The sequence below is a fragment of the Berghia stephanieae genome, chromosome 14 (assembly GCF_034508935.2).
Source record: "Berghia stephanieae isolate SIO BIC M18660-M18661 chromosome 14, UCSD_Bste_1.3, whole genome shotgun sequence".
Lineage (NCBI taxonomy): Eukaryota > Metazoa > Mollusca > Gastropoda > Nudibranchia > Aeolidiidae > Berghia > Berghia stephanieae.
Genome location: NC_088373.1, coordinates 21,078,473 through 21,093,472, shown reverse-complemented (window position 1 = coordinate 21,093,472; position 15,000 = coordinate 21,078,473). Strand labels below are relative to the sequence as shown.

General features: G+C 39.7%; 1 protein-coding gene across 4 annotated transcripts in view; it reads left to right on the top strand.

The window, feature by feature from the left end:
• Nucleotides 1-15,000, top strand: part of LOC144959764 (multidrug resistance-associated protein 1-like) — an 80,473-nt gene that overhangs the window by 51,536 nt on the left and 13,937 nt on the right. For all 4 annotated transcript variants that reach the window (XM_078892495.1, XM_078892493.1, XM_078892496.1 and 1 more), the window contains exons 15-23: nt 1,311-1,457; nt 2,382-2,466; nt 4,104-4,173; nt 4,921-5,047; nt 6,565-6,741; nt 8,339-8,506; nt 10,767-10,968; nt 12,161-12,242; nt 14,435-14,579. In XM_078892495.1, the coding sequence (XP_078748621.1) occupies nt 1,311-1,457; nt 2,382-2,466; nt 4,104-4,173; nt 4,921-5,047; nt 6,565-6,741; nt 8,339-8,506; nt 10,767-10,968; nt 12,161-12,242; nt 14,435-14,579 (1,203 nt within the window). The remainder of the gene's footprint in view (nt 1-1,310; nt 1,458-2,381; nt 2,467-4,103; nt 4,174-4,920; nt 5,048-6,564; nt 6,742-8,338; nt 8,507-10,766; nt 10,969-12,160; nt 12,243-14,434; nt 14,580-15,000) is intronic.

The following is a 15,000-nucleotide window of genomic DNA, read 5'->3' as shown; positions in this document are numbered from 1 at the left end:
TATTGTTAATTATTATTATTATTATTATTATTATTATTATTATTATTATTATTATTATTATTATTATTATTATTATTGATTATTTTATTATTATTATTATTATTATTATTATTATTATTATTATTATTATTATTATTATTATTATTATTATTATTATTATTATATATTATTACTATCTATACTAACTACTACTACTACTACTACTACTACTAACTACTACTACTACTACTACTACTACTACTACTACTACTACTATACTACTACTACTACTACTACTACTACTACTACTACTACTACTATACTACTACTACTACTACTACTACTATACTATCTACTTACTACTACTTCTGCTTCTAATGCTACTAGAATAATTCGCGGTATTACTATTAATTATTGTCACTAACACCATTATCCCAATCACTAAGAAATGAAGTGAGTAGGAAAGTGCCAGAAGACAATAGAGAACAAAAATTTCGCAACGGCGATGGGGGTTTGAACCCGCGACCTTACTGGTACAACAACTCCACCTGGCCGGGGAGAGCGTGACTCTACCATATGAGCTATCCACGATCCCCCCAAAAAAAGATCGTCAATAACCCTAGTCATTATTAGAGCCCTCTTTTCCCGACTTCTTGAGGTCACGGGTTCAACACACACAACCCCCGCGAAGTTAGTTGGCCAGCAATTAAGCTTAATAGCCAATATTCTCAACACAAACATATAACATAGAAACAATTGAGAAATTAGTATGTTTTAAACCCTCTCCTTACCAGCCATAGGAAATTCGTCACATTCGTTACGATATGACCAACACTTTTATCATTCTCAATTCTGATTTTCAATTAATTTTAGTTATAACTATTTTTTAAAACTAGACATTGTGCTGTAGACCTCATTTTGCTGAACAATATTATGTATAGAATGTACTTGCTTTTCTATTTGAGTAAGAAAAATCTATATATGTGACCCTTCGTCTCAAAACGGTATTATGTCGGGATGGGCCAGATGCTAAAAAGTCAAATTATAGTTAAACTGGTCAAAAATATGAAAAGTTGGTATTTACCACAGTAAAATATGATATTCCTTCTCCTCAATAAAGCATAATAAACTCAACTTAAACATGATATTTGTGGCTACAAATTCCATTTTAAGCATCTTAATCATCCCGACTTAATACCGTTTTGAGACGAGGGGTCACATATTTTGTGTTTGTTGGAATTGAAGTTTTGGGGAAAGCTCTGAAAAAGACTGGTAAGTAGAGAGCTAATTTTTAATTCTCTATTATCCCAATCCCCCGCACCCCCACCCAGGTAACCCTAGCCACCTTTGCCACCTACGTACTGATATCGGATAGCCACTATCTGGACGCTAACAAGGCATTTGTGGCTCTGTCTCTATTTAATATCCTGAGGTTTCCTATCAACTTGTTGCCTATGATGATTTCCTTCGTTGTACAGGTTGGTGTATTGATGGTGGTGGTGGGGGGGGGGGTGTGGGGGGGGTGGTGGTGGGGGAAGTGGTGGTGGTGGTGGTGGTGGTGGTGGTGGTGGGGGGGGGGGAGTGGTGGTGGTGGGGGGGGGGGGGGTGGTGGTGGTGGTGGTGGTGGTTGGTGGTGGTGGTGGTGGTGGGGGGGGGGGGAGTGGTGGTGGTGGTGGTGGTGGGGGGTGGGGTGTGTGGGGGGAGGGTGGTGGTGGGGGGGGGGGAGTGGTAGTGATGGTGGTGGTGGTGGTGGTGGTGGTGGTGGGGGGGGTGGTGGTGGTGGTGGTGGTGGTGGTGGTGGTGGGGGGGTGGGGTGTGGTGGTGGTGGTGGGGTGGGGTGTCGGGGGAGGTGGTGGTGGTGGTGATGGTGGTGGTGGTGGTGGTGGTGGTGGTGGTGGTGGTGGTGGCGGTGGGGCTAGTGGTGGCGGTGGTGGCGGTGGTGGTGGTGGTGGTGGTGGTGGTGGTGATGATGGTGGTGGTGGTGGTGGTGGTGGTGGTGGTTCTGGTGATGATGATGATGATGATGGTGGTGATGGTGATGATGATGATGATTATGATGATGATGAAGGTGATGATGGTGGTGGTGATGATGATGATGAGGATGATGAGGATGATGATGATGATGATGGTGGTGGTGGTGGTGTTGCTGTTATTGGTGGTGGTTGTGGTAATGATGATGGTGATGATGACGATACGATGATAACGATGATGGTGATAGTTGTTGAGAGGAGAGGAATGAGGAGAAAAGGGAGAAAACCAAAATGGGAAGAGATGAAAGATGGTGATGAGAAACAAAAAGTGACAGAAGACAGAATGGTGAAAAAGGATGTCAAAGATTGATTGAATTTTTAAAATCTCCACTACCATCTTCCAATTAACAAATTATTCGTTGTACTTTTCAGGCAAATGTGTCTCTGGGACGTATCGGAAAATTCCTTCGCCAAGAAGATTTGAACAAGAATAATGTAGATTATGATAAAAATGCTGGTAAATATCTCTTGTGTTGTCTAATAAGTGTGACTGTGGCAAATTTTGAAAGATTGAAAAATGTGACCCATCGTCTCAAAACGGTATTATGTTGGAACGAACCATATGCTTGAAAACCGAATTAAATGTTAAAACTGGTCAAAAATATAAATTGTTGGCATTAGCACCCTAAAATATGGTATCCATTCTCCTCAATAAAACATACAAACTCAACACAAGTCTGATATTTCTGGCTGTAAATTCAATTTTCAACATCTTAACCATCCCGACTTAATACCGTTTTGAGGCGAAGGGTCACAAATACGAACCAGGTCATTTTAACCAGTCAACTGACATATTCTGGAAAGACAATAAATTAGTGTTAAAAAATTTGGCCAGAAAACTCGTCCTTCAAATATTGATCGATTTAAATTATCCTCATCTTGGCAAAAACTCTCAAACTTGGAACTTCGCTTTCAACACACTTTTCTCCCGATTGATCAGTCTTACCGAACTAATACATAAAACTATGTGTAAACTAAAACGTTTATAATCTGATCGAGAAAATCGTGTGATAACTAGTCACCCATTTGGCGGTATGAAAACAATAACAATGATCAGAGAGATTTAATTCACATTTTTGTTTATAGATAGATTGAAGATGACGTCACTCAGGTCTTTGTATTTGTTTTTTTTTTTGCCATCCACGTTTGTGAGTAGTTCTCACTAAATTGTATCAACCAGACTATAAACGTTTAAGGTTACACATAGTTTGTGTGTTGGTCCGTTATACTTCCGGATGGCAATGTTATGAACTTCTTCACCAAGCGCACACGACCTATAGATAGTATGCGCTTGGCTAAGAAGCTCATAACATTGCCATCCGGAAGTATAACGGACCAACACACAAAACCATGTGTAACCATGAAGTTTTATAGTCTGGTTAATACTGCTTAGTGAGAAGTACTCATAAACGCGGATGGCAAAAAACAATAACAAAGACTCGATTGACGTCATCTTCATTCTATCTATAAACAACCAACAATGTTCGTCCGAGCACGTGTGAAGGTGTGTCACAAAATCCATTTTCTGATTGGTCAAAATTTCTACTTGTTAATTATTATAAGTCTAATCGTAGCCATCGTTAACATATAGGTAGTTCGAAGATGACGTCACTCAGGTCTTTGTTATTGTTTTTTGCCATCCACCTTTATGAGTAATGCTCACTGAACTGTATTGACCTGACTATAAACTTTCATGGATACACACAGTTTTGTGTGTTGGTCCTTTATACTTCCAGATGGCAATGTTATGAGCTTCTTAGCCAAGCGCATACTATCTATAGATAGAACAAAGATGACGTCACTCTGGTCTTTGTTATTGTTTTGTGCATACTATCTATAGCCTGACATTAGATCCCTCTAGGACTTACAATTTGACGTCATTTTAAAGGTTTGTGCAGCGTCTAGTGAGTTGTCGTTAGTAGAGCTCAAGGAAACAAGTGATTCCATTGGTTGAACTATTGAATACAACTCACGATTTGTTTTCTTTTGTGGCCAAAGACTTGTCTTTTGACGTCATTTTTTGGTCAGTGTCACGCTATAATTTAAGGATGGCTACGGTCTAATGTGTCATTTTGTTCATTGCCCATTCTACAGATTCAGCCATCCGTATTCAAGATGGAGAATTTACCTGGGACAAATTGAACCCAACACCCACCCTATCCAAGTAAGTACAACATTGTGTTCCTCTTCTGGGTGGGGTTCCTTACCTCCATAGTGGGCAGGGAGGTACTTTCTGTGCCTTCTATCTTCCTGTATCTGTTTTCCAACTTGCTTTCTTGTGTGGGGTTCCTGAATCCCATAGTGGGCAGGGAGGTACTTTCTGTGCCTTCTATCTTCCTGTATCTGTTTTCCAACTTGCTTTCTGTCTTTGTCTTGGAATGAGATTACTTGGTTTTGTCCAGGCCGTGGCCGGATACCCTTGGTGAGAGGGAAACAGTCAAATGTATAGTTAGAGTTTTGGGAGATGATATTTTTTTGTCTTGTAAATCATCTCTCTGTTGTGCATTGTATTACGTTTTTGTGTTATATATAATAATTTGTAAATATTTAAAATTCTTCTTAGTGGGGACCTGCGCTTGTGTCTGAATGAGACTTTAAGGTGATATCAAACTAAGTACACTGATAGTGTGCTCTTGGAATCTACATCTGATTCCTATTTGAACCAATTCCCCTTTATCTTACCTTTTCCTCGTGTGCTTTTAATTGTAAATCCAGCAATTTATTACCACCCCATAATTTTCCTTCTCGGCGCTGAAATAATCTTAAAGTGTCTCATGCGCCGTAAAACCCTCAAAAAACAAAAATTCTTCTTGAGCTTTGAGGAAGGAAAGGGTAGGGGGGGGGGGGGGGGGGGCTTATCTTAGGCGCAAATCTGACCCCATTTTTTTTCCTGGTTTTTTTCCTTCCTCAGCATTTCTTTGGACATACCAGAGGGCAAGCTGATCGCCGTGGTCGGACAAGTGGGCTCGGGAAAATCCTCACTGGTGTCAGCTATTCTAGGGGAGATGGAAAAGATCAAAGGACGAGTAATTGTTAAGGTAAGAAGAGCTCACATTTCGATTTTTATCATCTGAAGTGATTGAGCTTTTATATAGCGCAATATCCACTAAACGTGCCCAAAGCGCTTTACAAGGGGTCCCTGGTCAACAGTAACATTTAATATGTAGGACAGGACATAACGCCTGTCAGGTGATATTACAATTTTTCGTACAAAGATCACGCTGTTAACGGCCAGGTACTCATTTTACATCTGAGTACGGTGAGAGAATGTGAGTAAAGAGCCTTTTCCAAGGACTCAACTATGCGCTGAGCGCAAGGCTTGAACCCAGGACCTTCCGATCCGAAAGGGAGTGTCATGCCACTAGACCACATAGCCGCACAATAAAAATACAATAAGATGAAATTCCCTTTATTCATCCGATAGGGGAAATTTGTCTCTTGGGCATATTCCAAGGGAAGACTGGATAGAATAACCCAGACGTCCGCCAAAGTGCAGCGTTGCAAATTGAGCTAGGGCGAGGTGGTGGTGACTTGCTCAAGGCCACACAACACATCGAAGCGGCGCGTGGTGATCGAACTCTGTACCTTCCAGGCTCCGAAGCAAAGACCGTACCGCTGAGCCACGCTGCCCCCAGAGGAGATGTTCGACAACAAGATCACAACACCATGGGTCAAATTTTAAGAGTTTTGTGTGTTGTTTATCTTGTCACTGTTTACATTCAACTTCGATTGATTTTGTTACAAAACAAAGTGGACGTACACATCAATCTGTTATTGAACCATGTACTAAATATTTACACACACACACACACACACACACACACATATATATATATATATATATATATATATATATATATATATATATATATATATATATATATATATATATATATATATATATATATATATATATATATTAGATTTAATCTGAGATTTTATATAGCGCAATATATATATATATATATATATATATATATATATATATATATATATATATATATATATATATATATATATATATATATCCATATGTAAACGTGCTCAAAGCCCTTTACAATTGTTATTATTGAACTTTTTACTATCCCATTTTCTTCCTTTTTACTGGCGCTGATATGACTTAATGTGTTGCTAGCGCCGTAAAACCCTTAAAAACAACAACAACAAAAAAAAACCCCAAAAAAAACAATAAAAAACAACAAAACATTAAGACAGCATGCTCTTTTTTTCCTAATATTTTTGTAAATGTTGCTGCTCGAAGCTCGAAGAAATAAATAACAATATGAAATTGAATGTAAGCTTCAATTTAATATACGAAAACAGATAAAATGGACGTTTCGGGTTTCCTCTTTGTTTATTCATCTCAACAACGCCACTACTACATTATCTCATTCGTCTGTATTGTTTCATTCATCCTGTTTTATTGATAAAGGGGAAACCCGAAACGTTCATTTTATCTGTTTTCGTATATTAAATTGAAGTTTACATTCAATTTCACATTGTTATGTAATATTTTCGTGACTTCCCAATTTGCCTTTTTGCCCCTCCCCAACAGTCCAGTGTTGCCTACGTCCCTCAACAAGCCTGGATTCAGAACGCCACCCTCAAAGACAACATCCTGTTTGGCAAAGACCTTGACCCCAAAACATACCAAAGCGTCATCGACGACTGCGCTCTGAAGCCTGACCTTGACATTCTGCCCGGTGGCGACATGACGGAAATTGGAGAAAAGGTAAGATCAAGACATCTCTCTCGAAGTTATCATCCTTCTTCGAGTCATAAGCACCCATAGAGCCAGTGATTATCTTTGTTTTAATACAGCGTTAATAGCAATTGGTTCCTACCCTTTAGAAAGGAAGCTAGTCTACTACAAAGTGCTTTCCACCTAATCCAACAGAGGGGGGGGGGAGGAAGGGGGGGGGTGTGTGTCGCATATGAGAGCTGTTAAATCATTTTCAAATCCGAAACTTCATATAATTTCCTCCCAGAGCGGGCAGGGAGGGTGACACTTACTGTGTCTTCTATCCTCCTATATCTGTTTTCCAACATGCTTTCTGTCTTTGTCTTAGAATGAGATTACTTGGTTTTGCCCTGGCCCTGGCTGGGAGGGAAACAGTCTAATGTGAAGTTAGAACTTTGGGAGATGACGTTTTTTGTCTTGCAAATCATTTCTCGGTTATGCATGTATTATTTTTGTTTTACATATTTATGATTTGTTAACATATAAGTGTGTTCCTCTTAGTGGGGACCTGTGCTTGTGTCAGGATGAGACATTTAGGTGATCTCAAACTAAGTACTTTGATAGTATGCTCATTGAATCTACGTCTGTTCCCTATTTAAACCAATTCTCCTTTGTCTTAACTTTTCTTGGGTGCTTTAATTGTAATTCTAGAACTTTGTACCATCCCATTTTCTTCCTTTTTACTGGCGCTGATATGACCTTAATGTGTTGCAAGCGCCGGAAAACCCTTAAAAACAAACTTCCTATAATTCCAGGGAATCAATCTTAGCCGTGGCCAAAAGCGGCGCGTATCCCTGGCCCGTGCCGTGTACAGCGATGCTGACATCTTCCTCCTGGACGTTTTGACTTTTGACATCTTCGAATTTTAAAATGAATTTATAATCGAGTTTGAGCATTTTTCGAGTTTTTAAATGATAGAAAATTTGAATTTTCGATTTTTTTCACGTTTTTGGGTAAAATTTGTCAATTTTTCAAATTTCCGAAATTCGGACTTTTTGACTGATGAAATTTTCGAATTTTTAAATGAAATAGTCGAGTTTGAGCATTTTTTGAGTTTTTAAATGATAGAAGATTTGGTGTCGCGTATGAGAGATGTTTAATCCTATTCAAATCAAACCCGACTCTTCCTATAATTTAAGGGAATCAATCTTAGCGGCGGCCAAAAGCAGCGCGTGTTCCTGGCCGCGTGCCGTGTACAGTGACGCTGACATCTACCTCCTGGACGGAGAGGGGGGGGGGGGGAGGGGGTCGCATATGAGAGCTGTTTAATCCTCTCCTTACCAACTGTAGAAAAATCGTCACATTCGTCACAATGCAACCGACAATTTTCTCATTTGGATTTCTCTTGTACATCACAAAATTTAAAGAAATGCTTTGATTACAGCTGTAAATACTAAACACTGTGTTGTAGACATTATTTTGCTGAACAACATTTTGTATAGAATGTATTTGTTACTTTTTTTGTTTGATTAGGAAAAGTCTATTTTGTGTTGGGTGGGTGTGAATTTTCTGGGGACATTCTAAAAATAGCTGGTAAGGAGAGAGTTAATCGTATTCAAATCAAACCTGAATCTTCGTATACTTCCAGGGAATCAACCTCAGCGGTGGCCAAAAGCAGCGCGTCTCCCTGGCCCGTGCCGTGTACAGCGACGCCGACATCTACCTCCTGGACGATCCACTCAGTGCTGTAGACTCCCATGTCGGGAAGCACATCTTCAACAGCGTCATCTCTCACAAAGGATGTCTTCGAGGAAAGGTAAGGATAGTAGGCAGCTTTTGACCTTATCTTATGTTATCTTGACTTGACTTATGCCTCTTGGCTCCTGGCGAAGCATAGGGCCTCAACATCAATCTTCCATCTTCTTCTGTCCTTGGCACAGACATTTGCCTCACTCCAGGTAAGAGTGAAGACGCTCAAATCTTGGTGAAGGCTTCTCCTCCAAGTCTGTTTTGGACGACCCCGTTTCCTATTGCCCCGTGGGTTCCATTCGAGAGTATTATCTCACTAAAGGGTTAATATAGGAATTATCCTTTAAATGCCTTATACAATAGTTTATAATCACATAATCTCACCATAGCGGGCAGGGAGGTACTTGCTCTGTCTTCTATCCCCTCTAATCTGTTTTCCAATTGCTTTCTGTCTTTGTCTTGGAATGAGATTGCTTGGTTTTGTCCTGACATTGGTCGGAGTCCTTGGCTGAGAGGGAAACAGTCGAATGTATAGTTAATGTTTTGGGAGATGATATTATTTTCCTTGTAAATCATCTCTCTGTTTGTTATGCATTGTATTATGTTTAGTTTACATATTATATTATAGGATTGGTAAACATTTGAGTGTATTCCTCTTAGTTGGGACCTGTGCTTGTGTCTGGATGAGACTTTTAGGTGATCTCAAACTAAGTAAACTTTGACAGTGTGCTCTTGGAATCTACATCTGTTCCCTATTTGAACCAATCCCCCTTTGTCTGACCTTTTCTTTTGTGCTTAAATTGTAATTCTAGAACTTTTTACTATCCCATTTTCTTCCTTTTTACTGGCGCTGACATGACCTTAATGTGTTGCAAGCGCGTAAAACCCTTAAAAAAAAAAAACAACAAAAAAACATAATCTCATTTATAGCTTGTATTGTATCATTCACAGACAGTTTTACACAACTTTGAATGTAAGGAAAAATATAGATAGTTTGAAGTTGACGTCACTCAGGTCTTTGTTATTGTTTTTTTTTTTTTGCCATCCACGTTAAGAGTAATTCTTACTAAACTGTATTATCCAGACTATAAACGTTCAAGGTTACACACATTTTTGTGTGTTAGTCCGTTATACTTCCGGATGGCAATGTTGTGAGCTTCTTAGCCAAGCGCATACTATCTATGCAATAGTTTATAATTACAGAACCTCATTTATAGCTGGCACTGTATCCTTTACAGTTTTATACAACTTTGAATGTAAGGAAAATTATACCAATACGTTATACTTCCGGATGACAATATTGTGAGCTTCTTAGCCGAGCGCATACTATCTATAGTCTTGAGAATAATTCATAAACGCGGATGGTAAAAAAACAATAACAAAGGCCGGAGTGACGTCAACTTCGATCTATCTATAGATCTCGTATGCGCTTGGCCAAGAAGCTCACAACATTGCCATCCAGAAGTATAGCGGACCAACACACACAGCTATGTGTAAACTCAAATTAATGTTTATAGTCTGGATAATCCAGTTTAGTGAGAATTACTCATAAACGTGGATGGCAAAAAAAAACAATAGCAAAGACCTTGATGACGTCAACTTCGAACTATCTTTAGTTTGGTTAATTCAGTTTGGTGAGAATTACTCATAAACGTGGATGGCAAAAAAAAACAAAACAAAGACCCGAGTAACGTCAACTTTATTCTATCTATAGATAGTATGCAGATGACGTCACTCAGGCCTTTGTTATTGTTTTTGCCATCCGCGTTTGTGAGTTGTTCTCACTAAACTGTATTAACCAGACTATAAAAGTTCATGGTTACACAGAGTTTTTGTGTTGGTCCGTTATACTTCCGGATGGCAATGTTGTGAACTCCTTGGCCAAGCGCATTATATCTATAGTCTGGTTAATACAGTTTAGTGATAATTACTCATAAACGTGGATGGCAAAAAACAATAGCAAAGACCTTGATGACGTCAACTTCGAACTATCTTTAGTCTGGTTAATTCAGTTTGGTGAGAATTACTCATAAACGTGGATGGCAAAAAAAAACAAAACAAAGACCCGAGTAACGTCAACTTTATTCTATCTATAGATAGTATGCAGATGACGTCACTCAGGCCTTTGTTATTGTTTTTGCCATCCGCGTTTGTGAGTTGTTCTCACTAAACTGTATTAACCAGACTATAAAAGTTCATGGTTACACAGAGTTTGTGTGTTGGTCCGTTATACTTCCGGATGGCAATGTTGTGAACTCCTTGGCCAAGCGCATTCTATCTATACCTTTTGTTTCACATCTCTTATTTTTCTCATTGTCTGAATGAAGACCAGGGTCCTAGTGACTCACGGAGTCCACTGGCTTCCGATGGTAGACACGATCGTGGTCATGACGGACGGCCGAGTGTCTGAGATCGGATCTTACGAAGAGCTGCTGTGTCACGACGGGGATTTCGCTCAGTTCCTCAAGACGTATCTCACCAAGGCTGATGACGAAGAGGAGGAGGAAGAGGAAGAAGAGGATCCTGAGAGTAAGTGGAAATTAATTATTCATCATCATCATCATCATCATCATCATCATCATCATCATCATCATCATCATGGCCTTTTTCACACTGGGTCAGGGTGTAGGCCACAGACAAACAGTTTACTTGGTGGGGTTCCTGACCTCCCATAGTGGGCAGGGAGGTACATACTGTGTCTTCTATCCCCCCTTTGTCTGTTTTCCAATATGCTTTCTGTCTTTGTCTTGGAATGAGATTACGTGGTTTTGTCCTGGCCCTGGCCGGATACCTTGGCTGAGAGGGAAACAGTCAAATATATAGTTAATTTTGGGAGATGCTATTTTTTTGTCTTGTAAATCATCTCTCTGTTATGCACTGTATTAAATTTTGTATACATATTATATATGATTTGTAAACATTTGAGTGTGTTCCTCTAAGTGGGGACCTGTGCTTGTGTCTGGATGAGACTTTTAGATGATCTCAAAGTAAGTACTTTGAAGTGTGCACTTGGACTATTTAAACCAAAACCCCTTTGTCTTACCTTTTCTTCGGTGCTTTAATTGTAATTCTGGAACTTTTTACTATCCCATTTTCTTCCTTTTTACTGGCGCTGATATGACCTTAATGTGTTGCAAGCGCCGTAAAACCCTTAAAAACGAACCAACATCATTACCTAATTCCATTTTGGACCACATGTCACATTTTTGTTTAGAAAGAAGAAAGAAATTGAGATTTTATATAGTGCAATACCCACTAAACGCACTCAAAGCGCTTTACAAGGGGTCCCTGGTCAACAGCAACATTTACCACATATAAGACAGGACATGACGCCAGTTAGGAGATATTACTTTTTTCGGACAGAGACAACGCTGTTAACGGCCAGGTACTTATTTTACACCTGAGTATGAGAGAATATGAGCAAAGAGCCTTCTTCAAGGACTCAACTATGCGCCGAGCGAGGCTCGAACCCAGGACCTTCTGATCCGAAAGCGAGTGTCATACCATAAGACCACATCGCCGCACAATAATACTAATATTAATACTGTTTCTGATTTGTACCAGTTGCGCCATCAAGGACAGAATCCTGGAGAGATTTTTGTTTATTCATTTACTAATAGAACTGTTTCTGATTTGTTCCAGTTGCCACCATCAATGACAGAATCCTGGAGAGATTTTTGTTTATTCATTTACTAATAGAACTGATTCTGATTTGTTCCAGTTGCCACCATCAAGGCTAGAATCCTGGAGAGGGTGGACAGTATCACATCGGATGGCGCGTCTGGAGATGAACAGAAATCAGGGTAAGATCCGAAACATCTTGCTTGTATGCACGTGATCTGCTGTCCCAAAACATTACGATTTGGTGTGCTTGGTCACAGACATAGATTTTATTTTCATTAGCACGAAGCAACGTGCAGATATTCGCAGGTCAGCAAACCCAATGCAATTCTGGCTTGATTTAACATTGTTGAAATAGGGAATGAGATTAGCGGAAGAGTAGCGTCCCTTGATTGGACGTCACCGGCGGAAAAGCTATTAGAGAGAGAACGTCATGTTGGTTGTGCGCATGCGTCTCTCGTCCTCCCTTCCGGTGAAAGCGGCATGAGACACTTCACCGAAAGCGAGGACGAGAGAGACGCATGCGCAAAACCATTTTGACGTTCTCTCTGTAAGGTGACGTCCAATCAAGGGACGCTACTCTTCCGCTAATCTCATTCCCTATAGACAATATTATTTTACGCTGGTTTGAGAGTATTTCCATTACAACAATAAGCCCGTAACGATTTGGTTTATCAGACCTGCAAATAAGTACATCATGGCATGAAAAAATCATGATTCAGAAAAGTGAGTGGAAGTGGAGCAGGCACTTATATTGATATTGATAAGAAATTAAATGAATAGGAAAGTGCCAGAAGACAATAGAGAATATGTGACCCTTCGTCTCAAAACAATATTATGTCGGGATGGGCCAGATGCTAAAAAGTCAAATTATAGTTAAACTGGTCAAAAATATGAAAAGTTGGTATTTACCACAGTAAAATATGATATTCCTATGAAGCATAATAAACTCAACTTAAGCATGATATTTCTGGCCACAAATTCCATTTTAAGCATCTTAATCAGCCCGACTTAATACCGTTTTGAGACGAGGGGTCACATAAATGAAAAATTCCGTAGCAATGAGGACCCAAACCCACAACCTTACTGGTACGACAACTTCGCCTGGCTGTGAGAGGGTAGCTATAAAACCGAAGCCATCCACCACTTCAAGTCGTGAGAGCGGTTCAAGGCAGACACAATGCTTGCTAGGAGGGACAGCGTGGCTCAGCGGTACGGTCTTTGCTTCGTATCCGAAAGGTACCGAGTTCGATCACCCACTGCTGTGCTATGTGACCTTGAACAAGTCACTTCACCCTTGCTCAATTTGCGGTGCTGCACTGCGGCTAACGCCTGGGTTATTCCAGTCTTTCCTTGGAATAGACTCTAGAGACAAATTTTCTCTATGGGATAAATAAAGGGAATTGTACCACTGTAAAAAATTTTTTTGAGCAGTTGATGGGTTCGATTTTAAAGATACCCTCTCTCGGCCAGGCGGAGTTGTCGTACCAGTAAGATTGAGGGCAGAAAGTCACTAGCTGTGTCTTCTATCTCCCAATATGGCCTCGCTTCTGAATTCCTTTCTTGACCGGGTCCTTGGCCGGGAGGGAAACAGTCCAAATGTATTTTATTTGTTTTGGGGGTGATTTTTTTTTATTGTAAATCATCTCTTATGTAAAGAAAATTTTTAATTAAAAAAAAATAATTTAACTTCTTGTTTTTATTTGAAAGATATGTCACTGTTTTTATTAGTGTCTGAACCATCATTTGTGACCCTTTGCCTCAAAACGGTATTAAGTCGGGTTGGTTAAGATGAAAATTGAATTTATAGCCAGAAATATCAGACTTGTGTTGAGTTTGTATGTTTTATTGAGGAGAATGGATACCATATTTTAGGGTGCTAATGCCAATTTATATTTTTTGATCAGTTTAACATTTAATTCGGCTTTTAAGCATTTGGTTCGTTCCGACATAATACCATTTTGAGACGCTGGGTCACATTTGTATACTGACATTTATAATGTGTTTTTATATCTAAAAGTTACCACCTCAAAATCCACTTTCGGTAAAAAGCCTTTTCATTCATAGCTCCACGCCTATGGAACGCACTTAGTCCTCGGACAAAGTCCTGTGAAAATTTATCATCTTTCAGGAGATGTCTGAAGACTGAGTTGTTCCGCGAGGCTTAATTTTCATGAAATGGATGTTGCTTTGATTCTGTTTTTTGTATGCCTGCTTATTATGTATCATGTAGTGTCGTGATTTTTTAATTTTGTTGTTTCTCAACATTTTTATTTTTATTTTTATTATGTAAAGCGCCGCAGAGCACGATTAACGTGGATGTTTAGGCGCTATATAAATTCATTATTTACTATTTACTATTTACTATATCCAGCCGAGTTCGTAAACTGAGCACCCAAAAAAGTGTGCTATCCCGTCAGCTGAGTGTCGGAGGCCTCAAGAAGAAAAAGGAAGAGGAAGTCAAGAAACCCAAGGCAGGCGAGAAATTGGTGGAGGAGGAAAAATCAGCCACAGGAAAGGTATAAACTTAAACCTAAGCTTTTATATAGAGCAATATCCACTAAACATGCTCACAAAGCGCTTTACAAAGGGTCCCTGACCAACACCAACACTTAACGTGTAGAACCAGACATGACTGATGCCTGTTAGGCGATGAAATAATTTTTTTTCTGGCTGAGACAACGCTGTTAATAGCCAGGTATTCGTTTTACACCTGAGTAAGGTGGGAAAATGTGAGTAAAGAGCCTTTTCCAAGGACTCAACTATGAGCCGGGCGAGGCTCGAACCCAGGACCTTCCGATCCAAAAGCGAGTGTCATACCACTAGACCACATAGCCACACGTCGTGATGTTCTGGAACTTCATTTATGATGACACAAGAAACATTAACTCTCTCCTGACCAGCCATTGTCAGGATTTTCCCCAAAACTTCACACCCAAC